General features: G+C 49.8%; 1 protein-coding gene across 3 annotated transcripts; it reads left to right on the top strand.

Annotated features, from left to right (window-relative positions):
* Nucleotides 1-85: 85 nt before the first annotated feature.
* Nucleotides 86-20862, top strand: STX5 (syntaxin 5). Of its 3 annotated transcripts, none has more exons than XM_044259490.1 (11): nucleotides 86-215; nucleotides 914-1157; nucleotides 3009-3079; nucleotides 3248-3303; nucleotides 3420-3490; nucleotides 6992-7108; nucleotides 7193-7249; nucleotides 7422-7503; nucleotides 8170-8276; nucleotides 8432-8553; nucleotides 20108-20862. In XM_044259490.1, the coding sequence occupies exons 2-11, from the start codon at nucleotides 933-935 to the stop codon at nucleotides 20265-20267; spliced, it is 1068 nt and encodes a 355-aa protein (XP_044115425.1). In that variant the 5' UTR covers nucleotides 86-215; nucleotides 914-932; the 3' UTR covers nucleotides 20268-20862. The 3 variants fall into 3 exon arrangements, with proteins under 3 accessions (XP_044115425.1, XP_044115427.1, XP_044115426.1); XM_044259492.1 differs by lacking the exon at nucleotides 86-215 and adding an exon at nucleotides 412-529; XM_044259491.1 differs by lacking the exon at nucleotides 86-215 and adding an exon at nucleotides 412-711.
* The last annotated feature ends 678 nt before the right edge of the window (nucleotides 20863-21540 follow it).

Here is a 21540-nt window from a genome sequence, read left to right as displayed (position 1 = left end):
GTCGCTCTTGCGTTTGGGTGGGGGGGCGTGTCTCTCGAGTCCCTGCGCTCCAAAAGGCGTGGCACCGCCCTCTCGTCACCGGGGGAGGGGTTACGTGTGGGTGACGTGGCGGCCTCCAGTCTGGTCGGATTTCGGCGGCTACCTCGCTTGGAGAGGAGGCGGTGACCACCCGGGAGACTGTGGCAGCGGCGGCGGCGGCAGGAGGCAGAGAGGAGGTAGGACTCGCTCTAGAAGGGGTCTGGCCGTCGTGTCCACTCCGGGCTGCGGCTTTCCGGGGGCGGCGACGGGAGGGGGGAAGGGAACCTGGAGCGAGCGGGCCAGTCCTGCCGGCCCGGCTCGGGGTGAGGGAATACTTCGCCGTCCAATCAGGGAAGTCCCTGTTGAGAAAGACGTCGGCATTACCTAATCAGTGGCTGCAGTCCTCCAGAAGGCGGGACTTGGGCGGGGGTGGGACTTCCTGTTTCAAATAAACACCTAGAGATTTTTTTTTCGCCCCCCTCCGCCCACCGAAGTGGGTCCCTCTCGGGAGGTCGGTCACCGTTTCTCCCTCAGGAGTCGAAGGGATCCGCGGATACGAGAGGGCCCGGTTAGGGCCTGGGGCAGTTGCACAGGCCGGGCTGGCGCCTCGGTGCCACGGGACCTGCCTCTGGTCCTGTCCTGCTTCAAGGCCCCCGGCCCGCGCTCTGGCCGCCGGAGCCAAGTTGGTCGAGTGTGAGGAGCGGGACCAATTGGGCCGGAGAGCGGGGACCTGTCCGCCTTGGGCCGGCCCCAGGATCTGCGGGTGGCTTTGGGCGCGAAAGTCCGTGCCAAGTGCAGAAGGGGCCCGAGGATTTACTGGGGTGTGTGTGTTGGGGGCGGGGGATTTGTGGGGAAGGAGGCTGCCTGGGGAATGACACTCTCCCCTCCACAACAGTCCGAGGTTATGCGTCTCAATGATCCCGCGGAAACGCTACGGGTCTAAGAACACGGATCAGGGTGTCTACCTGGGTCTCTCAAAGACACAGGTCCTGTCCCCTGCAACTGCTGGCAGTAGCAGCAGCGACATCGCCCCTCTGCCCCCCCCAGTGGCCCTGGTCCCTCCCCCTCCCAACACCATGTCCTGCCGGGATCGGACCCAGGAGTTCCTGTCCGCGTGCAAGTCCCTGCAGAGCCGTCAGGTAAGGACCAGGAGTGGAAAAGGCAGCAGTGAGCCTTAGCGAAATCTGGGAGAGGCTGTGCTCCAGCACTGTTGATAGACATAATTTGGGGGTGGGGGGTGGTGACCTGTTGCAGAACTGATCTGGTTTGGAGGGGCTGTAGGATCTACTCAGCAACAGAAAAGGGGTGGGTCAGCTATCTGGATGCAGGTATCTAAAGTGTTCTGTGAGAAATTCTTCCAGAGGGTAGGAGTTGCTAATCTTCGAAGGAATATTTCAGGATGAGAGGTGGCTGCAGTATATTTGGAGTGGATAAGGAACATGTTCTAGAAAGAGCCTTTAGCTCAGAGACAGGGACTTTGAGTTCTAGTTCCGGAGTAGTCCTACCATAAATTTGCTCTGTGGCCACAGGGAACTTAGTCTAGTTGGGTCTCAGGGGTTTTTTTTTGGCCGGGGCGGGGGTAGGTGTAGGGGTTTTTTGGTTTTGATTTAAAGTAGGCTCCATGTCCCGTGTGGATCCCAGTGTGCGGCTTGAACTCCTAACCCTGAGATCAAGACCTGAACTGCGATCGAGAGTCAGAGGTTTAGGGGTGCCTGGGTGGCTCAGTGGGTTAAGCCTCTGCCTTTGGCTCAGGTCATGATCTCAGGTTCCTGGGCCGGAGCCCCCCCATGGGGCTCGAGCCCCTGCATCGAGCCTGCTTCCTCCACTCTGTCTCTGCCTGCCTGTCTGTATACTTGTGATCTCTATCTGTCAAATAAAATCAAATAAAATAAATCTTTAAAAAAAGAGAGAGAGAGTCAGAGGTTTAGCCAACTGATGCTATTGGGCCTCAGTTTTTATATCTATCAAATGAAAGCCTTTTTTTTTTTTAAAGATTTTATTTATTTATTTATTTGACACAGAGAGAGAGTGTGAGCCAGCGAGAGAGCACAGGCAGGGGGAGGCAGAGGGGCAGAGGCAGAGGGAGATGCAGACTCCCTGCTGAGCAGGAAGCTGGATGTAGGGCTCGATCCCAGGACCCTGAGATCATGACCTGAGCTGAAGGCAGAGGGTCAACTGACTGAGTCACCCAGGCGCCCCTAAAACAGTTTTTTTTGATAAGTAGTTTTTACCAAAATTACTTGGAATGCTTTTTTGCAAATTAGATTCCCTTTCAGTCCACACATCCTGAATCAAAGTGGGACCTGAGTGATTGTAATTTTAAATATTTTTACTGCTCAGGTCTTAACAACTGCTTTTCTGTATGATCTCCAAGAGCTTTCCAGTTATCCTCTTTGATTTCCTGATTGGAGAACTAAAATGGTAATCGTGCCTATCATTTATTTAGTGCTTACAGTGTCTGAGGCATCTAACTAAAATACTTTATGGCCCTCATGCTGTTTAATTTTAGCAGCAACAACAGGAGGTGTGTGGATTGTCTTCTTTTTACACAAGAGCAAACAGATTCAGAATGGTTTAAGTCACTTCCCCCAAACCCCAACTAATAAGTGGTGGAGTCAAGATTTGCCCAGGTTCAGATCTGAGCTCTAAATGACCGCTACTGATAAAATTGGACCGTCCGGGGGTGCCTGGGTGGCTCAGTGGGTTAAGCCACTGCCTTCGGCTCAGGTCATGATCTCAGAGTCCTGGGATCGAGCCCCGCATCGGGCTCTCTGCTCAGCAGGGAGCCTGCTTCCTCCTCTCTCTCTGCCTGCCTCTCTGCCTGCTTGTGATCTCCGTCTGTCAAATAAATAAATAAAGTCTTTAAAAAAAAAAAAAATTGGACCGTCCGGTGGAGGCCCTTGGGAGAATGTAGCTGATACCTAAGAAGCAGTGAGAGCTGGAAATGGGGAGGGGGAGCTAAAGTGTCACTCCTTGACGTTGTATTTCAGAATGGAATCCAGACAAACAAGCCGGCTCTGCGTGCTGTCCGGCAGCGTAGTGAATTTACCCTCATGGCCAAGTAAGTTGAGAGGTTACGTGGTGGGGTGCTCCAGGGTCAGGGAGCAGTAGGCTTGCCTCGGGGGACCTTGGCTGTGAGGGAGGGCCGCATCAGTTTTGCTGGAGCTAATGTGGGAATAGGCCCTGTCCTGCCCTTTCCCGTGGTGCCCTCACTGATGCTCGTTTCCAGGCGCATTGGGAAAGACCTCAGCAACACATTTGCCAAGCTGGAGAAGCTGACAATCTGTGAGTGTTCTTGGGGTCTTTCAGAGATGGGGCAGTGAACCAGAGAGGGCTGAGGAACCATTCTCCCTGAGCCTTGTCTTTGACCTCCCCCGTCGTGGCCTCCTTTGTCTCTGCAGTGGCAAAGCGCAAGTCCCTCTTCGATGATAAAGCGGTGGAAATCGAGGAGCTGACTTACATCATCAAACAGGTGAGCTGCTGGCTCTCAGGATCCTGTGTTTCCATCAGATCGCGCTGTGAGTCGCCGTTATCATGGAGGTCCAGAGCAAGTTTCTAGAGCCAGCCCCAGACATCCTGCTCGTGTGTTGGCCATCAGCTGTGTACAAAGCACAGTACAAAAGCTCGAGGCAAGATTTCCGCCTTCAGGGCTTATTGTCTCCAAAAGGTAGCCAGTCCCACAAACTCAGACTTACAGTGAGGAGAAGGCAAGGGGTCTAAACCTTACAAAAAGATGAATGAGGGGCGCCTGGGTGGCTCAGTGGGTTAAGCCTCTGCTTTCGGCTCAGGTCATGATCCCAGGGTCCTGGGATCGAGCCCCATATCGGGCTCTCTGCTCAGCGGGGAGCCTGCTTCCTCCTCTCTCTCTGCCTGCTGCTCTGCCTACTTGTGATCTCTGTCTGTCAAATAAAAAAAAAAAAAAAAAAGATGAATGAGAAGGTCTGGGGACCCTGGGGCAGATTTTCTAGAGGGAGTGAAGTCTGAACTGGTTTCAAGACTTGCCTGCAGGCCGTGGAAGAACATTTCAACAGAAGAAACAGTGTGTGCAGTGGCCCAGCTTATAACAGAGAAGGTTGAAGTCTTTGATGAGCTGTTACCTGCTCAGGGAGGCCTACCCTGAGCTGTTAGTACATCAGTGCTCGCCCCTGTGATCTCCTTACTTTGCTCTGTTTTTCTGGTTATAGCACTGGATCCTTTCTAACATTCTCTGCCATTGACTGCCTTACCTTTATTGGTTTTGTTCCCTCCCATCTACCTCATCCCCCTACCCCCAAACAAAGAAAAGAAAAAACTGTAAGTGCCACAAGAACAGATTTTCTTTTTTCTTCCTGCTTGTTCACGATGTATCCCAAATGCCTGTACTAGTGTCTGGTGTTGAGAAGGTGCTCAGTGTTTGTTGACTGGATGGCTGGTCACAGGAGATGAGGCTGGGCGGGCAGATCGGTGGCTGGTCGGGAAGCTCCTTGTGGGTCTGGGTAAGGAGCATGGAATCCCTGACTGCCAGATGGTACAAGGACGCTAAGAATCTGGAGCATAGTCTATCTGGAAGCCCCCCGGATAGCAGAATCTGTACAGTTGTGATTCCTTCCTCTCCCAGCACAATGTTAAGAGCATGAAACTTGAAGTTGAATGACAATAAGGGGGGAAAAAACCCAGTCTGGAGCACTGATGGGCAGAGGCTAGGGAGGAGGTTCTGCTGCTGTCCAGGGGCAGCTGTGTTCAGGAGGTGCCTTGTGGGGGAGTAGAGAGAGAAGGCCACCATCTACTGGGTCGCTCTTGCATAGGCTTTGAGGAACCACTGCCTGGTTTCAGACAGAGGAGTTCAAATCCCAAGTCCACCAACTATGGTGTAGCGTTGGGTAAGCCATCTAACTACTCTGAGCTTCGGTTCCCTTATGATGGTCACAGCACCTACCTCGGAGGGTGGTTGTGGGAATTCAGTGGTTTATTTTTGGAGTCACATTATTGGGTGACCTAGAGCTGCCTGGTTCTGGGGGATTCAGCAGTGAGCAGGACAGGTGCGGTACCTGCCCTGGGGGGTTTCCCTCTTCTCTCCCTCCTTTCCTTTCTTCCTTATTTATTTATTTATTTGAGAGGGGGGAGGGGAGGGAGAGGGTGAGACACTAGACAAGTAGGTAGAAAAAACAATTTCAGGGTGGTGAATCCTATCAAAGAAATAAATTGAGTTCCTCAGGCTGGGGTCTTAGTAGATGGAGGTGATCTAGGATGGCCCGTGAGAAGGGGCCTTGAGACCCGAATGGTGAAGAAAAAGCATCTTCCAAAGATCTGGTGGGAGCACTTTTCAGAAAGTGGGAATAGCAAAGGGAAGGGCTCTGAAGGGTGGGCCTCCTCAGCGCATCTGATAAACATGAAGGGCGGTGTGGTTACAGCATAAGGAATGAGAAGGAGACCGGGAGCGATGAGGTCAGGGAAATGCGCAGGGCCAGACCCTGTGACGTCTGCATCCACCAGGGAAGGAATTTGGCTTGCGTTCTAGAAAACTCTTTGAAGATTTTAAGCAGAGCAGTGATGTGCTCCGTTTCTGGTTCAAAAGCTCTCTCGGGTCGCTGTGTCGAGGGTGAATGGGCGAGGGCAGGCTGCAAGGGGAAAGTCACTTAGGAGGCTCTTGGCGAATGTTGAGAGAAGGTGACCATAGGGTCCAGGGCAGGTTTCGTAGGGAAGGAGGTGAGCGGCCCTCTTGGGAGCGTCAGTTGGAATCAGCCGGGTTCTCTGTGGGTTCCCGCAGAGAGGCTCCGTATGGATTAAGGGGAAAGAGAGGACTTCAGGATGGCTCTCCTGCTCTGCTCTGAGCGGCTGGCAACTGGTGGTGCCATTTACCAGAAGGGAAAAGTAGGGAGAAGGGGGAACAGCTTTTGGCGGGGAGTTGGGAGTTGTCTTCTGTGGTAAGCGTAAGGGCCCAGAAAGTCGCAAGTTGCCTAGCACGCTGTGTGGCACAGAGACACAGGCGCTCGGTGCGCGGTAAGTGACCCGTAGACTGTGATTGTGTTGTGGCAGAGAGATGGGTCTAGGAGGTATGAGTATGTGACTTAGAAACTTCCAGCTTGGGCGCCTCCGTGGGAAGCGGTACCATTTTTCTGACCTAGAACTCTGGGGGACGAGATTTATGGGGAGAAGCCGTGGAGTGCGGTTTTGGACGTGGGCTGTAAGGAGGTTGCGTCAGCTCCAAAGGGCCAGACCAGTCAGCCGTGGATATCGTCCGTGGCTCCCGAGTGCTTGTGGCTGGATTGCTAAGTGGGGGGACTGTTAGAGGAATTCTAGAAGTTGCCTAATCTAGTTTGTCTTCAGTGTGTTCCTTGAACTCACTATTCCTGACCTCTTCTCTCTCCTCCTCCGCCTTATCCCCTGGGCAAACTTTCTCTGCTACTCCCCAGCCATCTCCTTCGTCTCTATCTTGCCAAGCCAGATTGGGGAGCGGAGGATGCCTTGGTCTGATGTAGAAAGCCGGGCTGTGCTACTTTACCTCATCATGTGTGACCTTGGACAAGTCACAGCTTTTACTCTTCTGCTATAATGACTTTTGAAAGGAGTTCTGTGTATAAGAGGCGTTTTGTTGATGCTTCCGGGACACACGGAGACTTTGACTCTTCCCTTTTCCTGACTGCCATACAGGGCTCTGCTGGCCAGCGTGCACTGGGTGTGAGATCATGGCCTTCGAAGTAGTTCTCTGGTCACGTGTCTGGCTAGAGTTGAGTCAGAGGGTGAAGGGGGTAAAGTCAGTTATTTAGAAATGGATGAGACCAGATTTTGCGTCTTCTGGCTCTACTTTGCAGGGACTGAGCTGGAGCAAAGTCCGGAGCTTGGACCATCCGAGAAGCCCCTTCTGGTCTGACTTTGAAATACCCTCCCCATCATTCGTAACTTCCACCCTGTCATCCTTACTGGAGCTGTCCATGAGGGAGAGACATTGGCCGAGGACCCCTTTGTTAACAGTTTTTCTCTTGGCTCTCCGTAGGACATCAATAGCCTCAACAAACAAATTGCCCAGCTTCAGGACTTCGTGAGGGCCAAGGGCAGCCAGAGCGGCCGGCACCTGCAAACGCATTCCAACACCATCGTGGTCTCCCTGCAGGTGGGACCTGGAGTCGGTGGAGGGGGAGGCAGAAGGGAGGAAGAGACTGTCTTCTTTGGCCAACCCGCTCTCCTTTTGTTCTAGTCAAAACTGGCCTCGATGTCCAATGACTTCAAATCAGTTTTAGAAGTGAGGACAGAGGTAAGAAGAATCTGTGTAGGAGGGATAGGAATCGGGGTAAGGGCCCAAGGGAGATGGGGAAGGAACAAGTGGAGGGGTAAGGGTAACAGTGTCATAGGCCGACAGGAGGGTCTCTCTAACATGCCTGCTTCCCAGAGGCCTCGGGACCTTTGCATTTCTTCCCCAACCCCAGAATCTGAAGCAGCAGAGGAATCGGCGGGAACAGTTCTCCCGGGCACCTGTGTCAGCCCTGCCCTTGGCCCCCAACCACCTGGGTAAGTCACCAGCAATGCAGGGAGCCCTGAGGGGTAAGACTCAGTTACTGTGTCTGTGATGGCATCCTCTAACCCCTCGAGGGCAGGGTGTGCGTAGAATGGACAGGCATCCTTGACATGCCAAGATTTCTCTCTCAGAGGTCAAACCCCGTGGCTGGCTTTCACGATCCACACTTAGTCTCCCACGTTCTCACTGTCAGGGCTGACTTCAGTCCTGTGCACTAGAATGACTCTAACATTTTTATTATTCGTTCACATTCTCTCATTTAATTTTCACCACCACCTCAGAGAAAGCCACTATTATTATGCGTCATTTATTTATTTATTTTTAAAAGATTTTATTTATTTATCTGACAGAGATCACAAGTAGACAGAGAGAGAGGGGGAAGCAGGCTCCCCGCTGAGCAGAGAGCCCGATGTGGGGCTTGATCCCAGGACCCTGAGATCATGACCCAGTCCGAAGGCAGAGGCTTTAACCCACTGAGCCACCGAGGCGCCCCTTATTATGCATCATTTAAAGGGGAGGAAACTGAGGCCCAGTGAGATTAAATGACTTGTCCAGGGTCACAAGGCTAGGAAGTGCCTGCGCTGGGATTCAAACCCAGAGTATGTGGGCTTTGAACCTGCTTTCAAGCACTACGAAGTGCCTTTTCTTTCTTTTCCCAGGGGGCAGTGCTGTGGTTTTGGGGGCAGAGTCTCGTGCCTCCGGGGATGTGGCCATTGACATGATGGACTCTCGGACCAGCCAGCAGCTGCAGCTCATTGACGAGCAGGTACCTGGGCTCGGAACTGGGGAGGAGATGCTCGTCTATCCTTAGCAAGTGTTTGAAATGTGCGTTGAGTGGCCACGCTGGGAAGGGGTCCTAAAGAAGCAGGCCCTCCACTGAGGAAGCTCCTAGAGTTCATGGGTGCTGTCTCTCCCCTGAAGGATTCCTACATCCAGAGCCGGGCAGACACCATGCAGAACATCGAGTCCACAATTGTCGAGCTGGGCTCCATCTTTCAGCAGTTGGCACACATGGTTAAGGAGCAGGAAGAAACCATTCAGAGGTGAGACTCTCTTTGACCGCAGACAGAAGAGCCTTCTGTCCCTGTGGGGTGACATCCTAAAGGCCCCCAGGGACAGCTTGCTGCCCTTCGAAAGAGTAGAGGGAATCCGGCCTACCCACGGGGTTCCTTCAACAAGTGTTCATGGAGTGTGTGTTTCTGGTCAGGTGCTGTTCTAGGTGCTGAGGAGGCACCGACGAGTAGAACCGTGGCATCTCTATAGCGGAGCGCTGAGATTCAGGAGGGTGGGTGAGCACAGCTGTTTAAAAGAGTTGACAGATTTTCAGGTAGTGATAAGATACAGGTGGAGAAGTGTGGCGGGATGACGTGTTAAGAAAGGGATCATGGGGCACCTGGGTGGCTCAGGCTGCCTTTGGCTCAGGTGGTCCTGGGATGGAGCCCAGCATCGGGCTCCCTGCTCAGCGGAGAGCCTGCTTCTGCCGCTCTGCCTATTTGTGCTGCTTTTCTCTCTCTCTGTCAAATAAGTAAATAAAATCTTTAAAATAAAAAAAATCCATTCTATCAATGGACTCCTACACTTCTGTGTTTTGGCTATTGTAGATAATGCTGCAGCGAACATTGGGGTGCATATTATCTTTCTGAGTTAGTGTTTTCTTTTTCTTTGGATAAATGCCCAGAAATGGAATTACTGGATCATGGGATAGCTATATTTTTGTTTTTTGAGGAACCTCCGTACTGTTTCCCAGAGTCGCTGTATCAGTTTGCATTCCCACTAACAGTGCACAAAGGTTCCTTTTCTCCACATCCTCACCAGCACATACATACATATATATATATATATATATATATATATATATATAGGCTATTTTATTTTGTTTAGTTTTTTTTTTTTAAGTTTTTTTTTTTTAATTTTTATTTATTTGTCAGAGAGAGAGAATACACATAAGCAGGGAGAGAGGCAGGCAGAGAGAAAGGAGGAAGCAGGCTCCCCGCTAAGCAAGGAGCCTGATGCAGGACTCGATCCCAGGACCCCAGGATCATGACCTGAGTGGAAGGTAACAGCTTAACCAACTGAGCCACTCAGGTGTCCCAGTTTTGTTTAGTTTTTTAAGATATTATTTACTTGTTTGACAGGGATCACAAGTAGGCAGACAGGCAGGCAGAGAGAGAAGGAGAGAAAGGGGAGCAGGCTCCCTGCTGAGCAGAGAGCCCAACACGTGGGGCTCGATCCCAGGACCCTGAGATCACAACCCAAGCCAAAGGCAGAGGCTTAACCCACTGCACCACCCAGGTACCCCTGTTTTGTTTTAAGATTTTTATTTGACAGGGCGCCTGGGTGGCTCAGTGGGTTAAGCCGCTGCCTTCGGCTCAGGTCATGATCTCAGGGTCCTGGGATCGAGGCCCGCATCGGGCTCTCTGCTCAGCAGGGAGCCTGCTTCCTCCTCTCTCTCTGCCTGCCTCTCTGCCTGCTTGTGATCTCTCTCTGTCAAATAAATAAATAAAATCTTTAAAAAAAAAAAAAAAAGATTTTTATTTGACAGAGAGCAAGATGATAAGTAGAGAGGCAGGCAGAGAGAGAGGGGGAAGCAGGCTCCCTGCTGAGCAGAGAGCCGGATTCGGGACTTGATTCCAGGACCCTGAGATCATGACCCAAGCCAAAGACAAGAGGCTTAACCCACTGAGCCACCCAGGCGCCCCTCTTTTGTTTTTAATGATAGCCATTCTGACAGGTATGAGGTGATTATCTCGTTGTGGTTTGGATTTGTTTTTCTCTGATGATGAGCAGTGTTGAGCATCTCATGTGCTTCTTTTTTTTTTTTTTTTTAAAGATTTTATTTATTTATTTATTTGACAGAGAGAGATCACAAGTAGGCAGAGAGGCAGGCAGAGAGAGAGGAGGAGGCAGGCTCCCTGCTGAGCAGTGAGCCTGATGCAGGACTCGATCCCAGGACCCTGAGATCATGACCTGAGCCGAAGGCAGCAGCTTAACCCACTGAGCCACCCAGGCGCCCTCTCATGTGCTTCTTGGCCATTTGGATGTCTTCTTTGGAAAAACGTCTCTTCAGATTTCCTGCCCATTTTTAAATTAGATTGTTGGTTTGTCTGTTGGTTTGCTGTTGGGTTATATGCAGTCTTTATATATTTTGAATGTTTGCCCCATATCAGATAAATGATTTGCAAACTTTTCTCCTGTTCAGTAAGAACTTTGTTGATAGTTTCTTCTCTGTGCCAAAGCTTTTTAGTTTGATGTACTCGCATTTGTTATTTTTGCTTTTGTGGCCCTTGCCTGTGGAGTCAGGTCCAAAAATATTGCTAAGTGATGTCAAGGAAACTGCCACCTGTGTTCTCATCTAGAATTTTCATGATTTCAGGTCTTGCATTCAAGTTTTTTATCCATCGTGAATTAATTTTTGCATGTGGTGAAAGAAAGTGGTCCAAGGTCACTCTCCACATGTAGCTGTCCAGTCGCCCCACACATTTGTCATGGAGACTGTCTTCCCCATTTATATTCTTGCCTCCTCTGATTAATTGATCACATACGCGTGGATTTATGTCTGGGCACTCTCTCCTGTTGCGTTGATCTATGTGTCTGTATTTGCGCCCATACCAGGCTGTCCTGGTGACTCACTCTAGTTTTGTGGCGTAGGTTGAAATCAGGGCGTTTGATGCCTCCAGCTGTGTTCTTTCTCAAGATTGCTTTGGCTACTCAGAGTCTTCTGTGATTCCATAAAAACAGTGTACTTTTGGGGGTGCCTGGGTAGCTCAGTGGGTTAAAAGCCTCTGCCTTCGTCTCAGGTCATGATCTCGGGGTTCTGGGATGGAGCCCCACATTCAAGCTATCTGCTCGGCAGGGAGCCTGCTTCCTCTCTCTCTCTGCCTGCCTCTGCCTGCTTGTGATCTCTCTCTCTCTGTCAATAAATAAATTTTAAAAAATAGTGTACTTTTTAATAGGTTGGATTTAGGCTTACCATTTTACTATTTGCTTTCTCTTTCTTTTTTCCTGGGGTTTTTTTTTTTTTTTTTTTTTGGTCCCTTTGTTCCTCTTTCTCTATCATCTTTTGAACAATGGAAATTTTTTTCAAAATTCCACCAAAAACTTTTTGTTGGTATTTTAGCTAAACGTCATTGCATTTTTTTTTTTTTTTTTTTTTTAAGCAGCAGGAAGAGAGAGAGGGGGAAGCAGGCTCCCTGCTGAGCAGAGAGGCCGATGCGGCCTTGATCCCAGGACCCTGAGACCATGACCCAAGCCAAAGGCAGAGGCTTAACCCACTGCGCCAACCAGGCGCCCCCCACCCCTCATTCTTGAAGGATGTTTTCCCTGGATACAGAATTCTGGGTTGGTTTTCAGGTTCACTCTTCAGGCACTTGAGCTGTGTCACTCTACTGAGCTTTGGTCTTTCTTGTTCTTAATGAGAAGGTGGTGATGACTTCAGCTGTGTGTGTAATGTGTTTTTCTCTGGCTGCTTTTCAGGTTTTTTTGTATGTTTGTTTTTTGGTTGGTGTGTTTTTTTGTCTTTGATTTTCAGCAGTTGACTATTGTCTCTTTTTTTTTTTTTTTAAGATTTTATTTATTTATTTGACAGAGATCACAAGCAGATGGAGAGGCAGGCAGAGAGGGAGATAGAGGGAAGTAGGCTCCCTGCTGAGCAGAGAGCCCGATGCGGGACTCGATCCCAGGACCCTGAGATCATGACCTGAGCCGAAGGCAGTGGCTTAACCCACTGAGCCACCCAGGCGCCCGACTATTGTCTCTTGATGTCATTTTCTTTGAACTTCCCTTTCTCGGGGTTCTCTGAGTTTCTCGCATCTGTATATCTATATCTCTCATGAAGTTTAGGAGACGTTTGGCTGTTATTTACTCAGACTGGTGCCCGATTCCTCAGACTGGTTCAGTGTTCTCCATTCAGTAGGAGGGAGCTCTCAGAGCGGAGGGAGGGGGACAAGATGTGGGAGGGGGAGGAGTTTGACAACCGCTACTTAAAGGATGTTTATTTATTCATCGACCATAGTACCAGCCCTTTATAAGGTGCTACGAGTCTAGCCATCATGGTCCTGGAATCAAGAGACTTCAAAAGACTGATTCTTCCCTGATTCAGCTGAGACCTAGCGAACTCCTTACTGGGTTGGTTCCGTAAACACCGTAGCTCCTCAGGCTGTGATGTACTTTGTATATTAGAATATTGTTATAGGTTCTGTGAAATGGAATCATAAAAGATACTTGGGTTTGGGATGCCTGGGTAGCTTAGTCGTTTGGGCATCTGCCTTCAGCTTGGATCATGATCCCGGGATCCTGGGATCAAGTCCCGCATGGGGCTCCTTGCTCAATAGGAAGCCTGCTTCTCCCTCTGCCTGCCGCTCCCCCTGCTTGTGCTCTCTCCCTGATGGATAAATTAGTAAAATCTTTAAAAAAAAAAAAAAAAAAGTTACTTAGTTCTTTCTGCATCCTTTATGTGTTTTAAATAGTTAACATTAGGGGCACCTGAGTGGCTCAGTCAGTTAAGCGTCAAGCGTCTGCCTTCAGTTCAGGTCATGATCTCAGGGTCCTGGGATCGAGCTCCACATAGGGCTCCGTGCTCAGTTGGTGAGTCTGCTTCTCCTTCTTCCTCTCCCTCTGTGATCTGTCTCATTCTTGATTGCTCTCAAATAAATAAATAAAATCTGAAAAAAACTAGCTAACATTCTCTGCATCTGCATGCAACCTTACATTCTGGTCTTCCTTGAGTCTTTCAGTGTTAGTGTTCATTTCTTTATTGGTTTAGCAAACATCTGGTGCTGCTCTGAGCTAGTCCTGCTGGATCTGGGGAGAGGAGGGTGAAAGACCCGTTCCGGTCCTTGCGGCCCTCGTTCTAGTAGGAGAGACACGCACTGACCGTTACACTTCAGTATGGTAAGGGCAGAGAGAGAAGGAGGTAAGGGAGCTCAGGCCAGGTGCCTCTCCTAGAAATAAAAGATAGCAAACTTTTTTAAGATTTTAAGTCCTGAGGAGGAATGCCAGCCAAAGGAAAGGAAAGGAAAGGAAAGGAAAGGCCATTCCAGAACAGCTGAGAAATGAAAAAGGGCTTGGGTGGCTTCCAGGAATGCAGACTTAGTGCACACGGCAGGCAGGCGGAGTGGGGAGGGAGGAAGCTGGAGAGGCAGGGCCAGATCACAAAGGACCCGTTTGCCACATTCTCAGGGAGAAGTAGATGGATGCTGGGGGAGCGGAACGAGCTTTGTTCTGGACATGCTGACTGTCAGACTCCCTGGGCCCTCCAAATGGCATTTGCTGTGTGGCCTGAGGCTCAGCAGAGAGGGCTGGGCTAGAGATAAGGACTTGGGGGAGTCAATGGCCTCCTGGTGAAACCGAGGACATAGATGAGACTATCCCGAGACAGTGGGTAAAGTGAGAAAAAGGGCAGGACAGATCCCTGTGGCTCCAGGAGTACTGGGAGAAGGGGGAAGGATTTGTCCAGGAGGCTGAGGAAGACGGCTAAGAAAGATGACAAAAGAAAGCGGAGAGAAATGTGTCCTTAGAAGCTGAGGTGGTGGGGATTTTAGGATGAAAGGAGTGGATATTTCTCGGTGCCCCTGAAAAAGGAGGTGTCAGGTGAGGCTCTAGGGGGTCCAGGGGACTGCGGGGCTGGGATTGATTGGATCAGCGCAGCAACTTCTGTTGGATGGCTCAGAAGCAGTTTTACAGGGGATTGAAACACAAAAGAGAAAAATTGTGGGCAACTGTGTGTACAAGAAATGGAGATTTTGAAAGGATGAATTTTTTTTTTTATTGTATTTGTTTATTTTTTTAAGATTTTATTTGCGAGGGGCACCTGGGTGGCTCAGCGGGTTAAAGCCTCTGCCTTCGGCCCAGGTCATGATCCCAGGGTCCTGGGATCGAGCCCCGCATCGGGCTCTCTGCTCAGTGCAGAGCCTGCTTCTCTCTCTCTCTGCCTGCCTCTCTGCCTACTTGTGTTCTCTGTCAAATAAATAAATAAAATCTTAAAAAAAAAAAAAAGATTTTATTTGCGAGAGAGAGAATGTGCTCGTGCGTGCACATGAGTCAGGGGAGCGGCAGAGTGAGAGGGAGAAGCAGGCTCCCCTCTGAGCAGGGAGCCTGATGCTGGGCTCGATCCCAGGATCCGGAGATCATGACCTGAGCCAAAGGCAGATGCTTGACTGACTGAGCCACCCAAGGATGAAACTTTTTAAATAGACATTGTTCTGTTTGCTTCCTGCATGCCAGTGGATCTGGATTTGAACACCCTTTTTAGAAACCACTGAGGGGCACCTGGGTGGCTCAGTGGGTTAAGCCGCTGCCTTCGGCTCGGGTCATGATCTCACGTCTGGGGATCGAGTCCCGCATCGGGCTCTCTGCTCAGCGGGGAGCCTGCTTCCTCCTCTCTCTCTCTCTGCCTGCCTTTCTGCCTACTTGTGATCTCTCTCTGTCAAATAAATAAATAAAATCTTAAAAAAAAAAAAGAAACCACTGATTTAGGGGTGCCTGGGTGGCTCAGTGGGTTAAAGCCTCTGCCTTCGGCTCAGGTCATGATCTCAGGGTCCTGGGATCGAGTCCTGCGTTGGGCTCTCTGCTCAGTGGGGAGCCTGCTTCTTCCTTTCTCTCTCTGCCTGCCTCTCTGCTTACTTGTGATCTGTCAAATAAATAAATAAAATCTTTAAAAAGAAAGAAAGAAAGAAGCACGATGTGTTTAAAAAAAAAAGAAACCACTGATTAGTCCAAAGGTCTTCAATATGTAGATTCCTGGGCCCCATTCTAAACTTTCTGAATATGAGACATGAGAATCTGCATTTTGGGGATGTTCACCACGTGATTCTTATTTTTTTTCTGAGGTATGAAAACTGTTGACCTGTTACTCTGTGGTTTCGCTTTGCACCCCGACTTGTAACTTACAGGATTTCTAACTAGTAGAAAAGTTGGAAGGATCATACAAATGAACACCTGTGTTCCTTTCACTCAGATCTGCCCACTTAATATTTTCTCACATTTGCTTTCCCTCCTTTTTGTTCCTCTGAACCATCGGAAAGTGCAAAGATCATGACTTTTTTTTTTTTTAGATTATTTATTTATTTATTTATTTGACAGAGAGAGATCACAAGTAGGCAGAGAGGCAGGCAGAGAGAGAGGAAGGGAAGCAGGCCCCCTGCTGAGCAGAGAGCCCGATGTGGGACTCGATCCCAGGACCCTGAGATCATGACCTGAGCCGAAGGCAGCGGCTTAACCCACTGAGCCACCCAGGCGCCCAAGATCATGACATTTTTATCCCTAAAGACTTCAGCAGTCACCCTTCCAGAATTGGTTTTCTCCTGAACAGCCACAGTGCCACTATCATACCTAAGATGACAAACAATTCTCTGTCATTACCCACTGTTTAGTCCATACTGAAATTTCCCCAGCTGTTCTAAAAACAAGTGCTTTTAGCTTTTTTTCCTTGAATTTAAGACCCAGGCAGTGGTCACACGTGGCATTTGATATGTCTCTTTAGTCTGCCTTCTGTTTTGCTTCTCGTGACACTGACTTTTCTTTGAGGAGGCCAGTGCCTCTTATAGAAGGTCCTGCATGTGTGTTAGCTCAGTGTTGCCTCGTGATCGGATGTAGGTTATAGACTGTTGGCCAGCTACATAGCTGATTCTTACCAGTGGGCACTTGATGAGGTTATTCCTATTTATTGGCGATGGCAAGTTTGGTCACTTGTTTAATGCGGTGAGCATCTGGCTGAGTCATCTGTGGAGTGACGCTTCGAGTGCCTGTGACCCTCCGCCTCCCTAGACCCATGACGGTCCTTGCCTGATACAGGCGTGACTGTGTGTGAGACCAAGTGGCAGTTTTCTAATTCATCCCTTCTTTTTTTTTTTTTTTTAAAGATTTTATTTATTTATTTGACAGACAGAGATCACAATTAGGCAGAGAGGCAGGCAGAGAGAGGAAGGGAAGCAGGCTCCCTGCTGAGCAGAGAGCCCAATGCGGGGCTCGATCCCAGGACTGTGGGATCCTGACCCAGGTCGAAGGCAGAGGCTTTAACCCACTGAACCACCCAGGCACCCCTCTAATTCATCCCTTCTACGTTTACTAGCTGCACCCTTCTGTAAAACAGGAGCCTTCTCTCTTTAAACATTACTGGGAATAATGGATTTCTTTTTCGTATCCGATGTACTGTAATCCATTACCATCATCGTTTTTCTTTTTTCTTTTTAAATTTTTTTTTAAAGATTTTATTTATTTGACAGACAGAGATCACAAGTAGGCAGAGAGGCAGGCAGAGAGAGCGGAAGGGAAGCAGTCTCCCCGCTGAGCCCGATGCAGGGCTCGATCCCAGGACCCTGAGATCATGTCCTGAGCCGAAGGCAGAGGCTTAACCCACTGAGCCACCCAGGCGCCCCGGCCGTCATCGTTTTTCATTGTAGAGTCAGATTTTCTAAAGCTGGCCACGTGGAGCTCCTTTTTTTTTTTTTTTTTTTCTTTTTTTGATTTTATGTATTTGAGAGACAGCACAAGCAGAGGGAGCTGCAGGCAGAGGGAGAAGCAGGCTTCCTACTGAGCAAGGAGCCCAATACAGGACTCTGTCCTAGGGTCCTGGGATCATTACTTGAGCCAAAAGCAGACGCTTAACCCACTGAGCACCCAGGTGTCCCAACATGGAGCTCCTTAAAAGTAGCTTCCATATCCTCTGAATATGACCCAACTCCTATCAGTCATTATGAAGCCTTTGGGAAATTGACACTCCAAAAGCTAAAATTCCAGATTTCCTAATCATGGTCAGATAGTCTTTCCAGTTCCTGGGCTTACCGTCCTTCTCCGTTCCACCTCCCTTTTGTTGTCTTCCCTGACTTAAACTCAGCTTTCTCATCCGCTGGGTTTTCATGCCTCTCCATCACTCTGAGCATGTATCCTTGCTGTTCAGTCAAACTCCAGCTCTCTCTTTTTTTTTTTTTTTTTAAAGATTGATTTATTAGAAAGAGGTCACACATGCACAAGGGCAGGGGAGACAGGGAGGTGCTGAGGGGGAGGGCAAGAGACAAGCAGACTCCAGGCTGAGTGGGGAGCCCAGTTTAGGGCTCAGTCTCACAACCCTGAGATCATGACCTGAGCAGAAGTCAGAGGAGTTGGACACCTAACTGACTGTGCCACCTAGGCACCCTGAGACTCCAGCTTCTTCTTTTTTTTAAGATTTTATTTGAGGGGCGCCTGGGTGGCTCGGTGGTTTAAAGCCTCTGCCTTCAGCTCAGGTCATGATCCCAGGATCATGGGATCGAACCCCACATCGGGCTCTCTGCTCAGCAGGGAGCCTGCTTCCTCCTCTCTCTCTGCCTGCCTCTCTGCCTACTTATGGTCTCTGTCTGTCAAATAAATAAATAAAATCTTAAAAAAATAAAAAAAGAATTTATTTGAGAGCGAGAGAGTGAGCATGAGCAGGGGAGAGGCAGAGGCAGACTTTCCAATGAGCAGGGAACCCAGTGCAGGGCCTCGATTCCAGGATCCTGGGATTTGACCCGGGCCAAAGGCAGATGTTTAACCCACTGAGCTACCCAGGCGCCCTGAGACTCCAGCTTCTTTTTTTTTTTTTTTTTTTTAAGATTTTATTTATTTATTTGACAGGCAGAGATCACAAGTAGGCAGAGAGGCAGGCAGAGAGAGGAGGAAGCAGGCACCCCGCTGAGCAGAGAGCCCGATGTGGGGTTTGATCCCAGGACCCTGGGATCATGACCTGAGCTGAAGGCAGCGGCTTTAACCCACTGAACCACCCAGACGCCCCAGACTCCAGCTTCTTCTTCTTTTTTTTTTTTTCTTCCAGACTCCAGCTTCTTAATGCTGGATTCCTTCCCTCTATAGTTTTACTTTATTTCCGTAAGACATTCCTTCAGCCTCCTCACCGTGCTAACTTCTTCCCTGTTTTCTTCACCCTTCTCCTTTTCAGGCCACATTTGTGGGCTCTCATATCTCTGTCTTATGCTCCCCACTATTATCTCTGAGTGTCCCACGGACCCCTAATTCCCTCCCCAGAGCTCCCTCCCATTAGTTTACATTCATGGACTCTGACTTAAAGTCTTTCTTATGCCAGACTGCATTTACTGTGTATACATTTTTGTTAAGCAAAGCCATTCACAATTGCCAAGATGAGCTTTCTTGGATATGAAATGACGGTTGTACCCATAATGAGAAATGAAATGACAGTCCAAAGGTAGGAAACCTGATACTTCAGTTAGCCCCTCGGGCCTTTTTTAAAGTTTATTTACTTATTTAAGTAATCTCTATCTAACATGGGGCTCGAACTCATGACCCCAACATCAAGAGTCGCATGCTCTTCCTTTTTTTTTTTAAGATATATTTATTTGGGGCACCTGGGTGACTCAGTTAAGTGTCTGACTCTTTGATTTCAGCTCTGGTCATGATCTTGTGTTGTGAGATCAAGCCGTGCATCGGGCTCCACACTGAGGGGGCATCTGCTTCAGATTCTCTCTCTCCCTCTTCCCTTGCCGCCTCTCTCAAACAAATAAAACCTTAAAAAAAAAAAAAAAAGATTTATTCATGAGAGAATGCGAGCAGAGTGGGGGCCGAGGGAGAGAAAGAATCCCAGCAGACTCGCCACCGAGCCTGGAGCCTGACCTGGGGCTCGACCCCAGGGCCTGGAGATCATGACCTGAACCGCAACGAAAAGTCAGAAGCTCAACGGACTGAATCACCCAGGTGCCCCCAGAAAGGCATGGTCTTCTGACCGAGCCAGCCAGGCACCCTTGGGCTCCTACGCTTGGACAGAGAGTAGTTCGCAGGCCTCATGACTACCTTCTGAGGACCTGGGGCTTGCAACCGCTGGCCCAGGCTTTGCTTTCCTTGTTCCATCTGGATTATCAGGCTCCTGCTTCTCTGTCCTCACAGCTCACCGCAGTCTCTGCTTCCGGGGCCTCCCTTTGCAAAAGCCGGGGTTTGTATTGGGTTCTCAGGATTGTTGCATATGCCGGGTAGCCAAGAAATGTTTTCTTTTCCTCAGGCGCCTCTCAAGAGATGGACGTTCCTGGGAGAAACATGTTCTCCTAATAGTGGGGCTTTTCCTATCTCCTGACTTCCTGTCCGTATCATTAAGTTTTTCTTCCTGTCTCATTCAGAACCAGGATTTCCTGACTACAGGGGTCTGTGAACATTTTCTCCCATTTTACAAATGCAGTATTACTTACTAGACAAAAATCAGTAAACACTGACAAGCGAAGATTTATAATAGCTGACATTTGGGGGGCTTTTAGTGTGGGCTCGGCACTTTGTTAACCATTTGAGGCCAACAACAACCACAGATGCAGCGTTGGGTTCATCCTCATTTTCCCTCCTTTGCAGTGGAAGGAAAGGAGTCTGGAGGTTAAATGACCGGCTCAGAATCACAAGCTAATAAGTTGCAGAGCTGATCTTCACACCAGAGCCAAGCCTCATCCCCATTACCCTTCCAGAGCTCTTTCTGTATACAAGCATATATACACAAAAATGGGATCGTACTGTATGTAAATACTTTTCACTCCCACATTATCGCGACCCTCTTTCCATGTTGGTAAATCTACTTCAACAGCAGTCTTTTTAATCGTGGTCTTCTGTTTCCTCTTCTTTCCGCCCTACCCCCAGGATCGACGAGAACGTGCTTGGAGCCCAGCTGGATGTTGAGGCCGCCCATTCAGAGATCCTCAAGTACTTCCAGTCGGTCACCTCGAACCGGTGGCTCATGGTCAAAATCTTCCTTATCCTCATTGTCTTCTTCATCATCTTTGTGGTCTTCCTTGCCTGAACCTTCTCCGCTCTGAGGCACTCCATCGGGGTTTGGAACCCCTTTGGGAGGGCAGGTGGCCAGTGCTGTCACTGAGCCTTGTGCAGGGTGCTTGGGAGAAAGGCCCTGTTTCCCTGGAACTGCTGAGTATGGCCACTGCCCCTGCCCCCTGCCCCTTTGCCTCTGGCCACCCTGTCCTCCCCTCATCACCCTCAGGCCCTCGAAACACACAGTTCTGGATTTGTACTCTGCTGTGAAGTGGCTGGAAGGGAGCAGAGGCCAACTGGGAGGCCAGTCGGGGAGGTTGTCTCCACTAGGTAGGAGATTTTTAGAAACTCCCCAGCCTCTTCCAAAGGAAACTTGGGCAGTAAGGGGAGATTATGGCCTTCCCCACCTTCCTGAGAGGGAGGAGAGGAAGTGAAGCCGCCCCCCGGGACCAACTTTCCCATCTGGGTTAGAATTTGACCTCTTTCTTCTTCCTCTCTCCATGATGTGAGGCAGGGGGTCCTGAGCCCCTCAGCTGCCTACACAACCCCAACTTTGGCTGCTGGTGACTCAATCTGCCAAACGCGCTGCAGCCCATTTTCTCCCAATTACAGCAAGACTGTCAGCCTCACTAGCCATGTCGTCATTTCTGGGTGGGAGCGTCGAAGGGCCTTCGCAGCCAGTGGAGTGAGTGCACTGCCTGGTACCAGAACTGAAAGGCTGGGCTGATGGCTCTGAGGGCCAAGCTTTGGGCCCTGTGCACACAGCTGCCTCCGGGCAGGGAACACCTGGGTGCAGAAGCACTTCATGAGCCTGGAAACTTCCCTTCAGAGGGGGAAGCACAACCCCAGAATGGGGCCCTGATCGGTGGCAACTTTCAGGATCATCTCCAGCAGTATCTGTGCCTGTTTCCGCTGCATGCTTCAGCCGGCTGGCCCCCGTTTTTCCTTGAGCTGGATGACGCACAAACTCTGCCTGCTGCCAGGAGTAAAAGGTGAAGAACTCGTTCCCAGCTCCAGCCGAGGCTCTTGGTCCCCTCCAAGCCCCTCACCAAATCCAAGCCAGTCACAGGAGAGTGGAGGAGAAACCTGCCCAGAACAATCCCCTCCTGCCCCGCCAGGGAAGTTAATACACTCCGTGGCCAGGAGCCACCACCACATCATTCTGAGGTTCCTGGGATACCCCCATGGCTCACACACCCCAAAGGAGGTTCAAGCTACAGAGAGAACCATTACCGTACTCCTGAGAGCTGGCCCTAGAACTTTGGGGAGGTGCGTGGGGGCAGTCTAGGAGAACTCGGCCTTTTCTA

Source organism: Neovison vison, chromosome 7, assembly GCF_020171115.1.
Source record: "Neovison vison isolate M4711 chromosome 7, ASM_NN_V1, whole genome shotgun sequence".
Classification (NCBI taxonomy): Eukaryota; Metazoa; Chordata; class Mammalia; order Carnivora; family Mustelidae; genus Neogale; species Neogale vison.
This window is presented reverse-complemented; position numbering and strand designations above follow the sequence as displayed.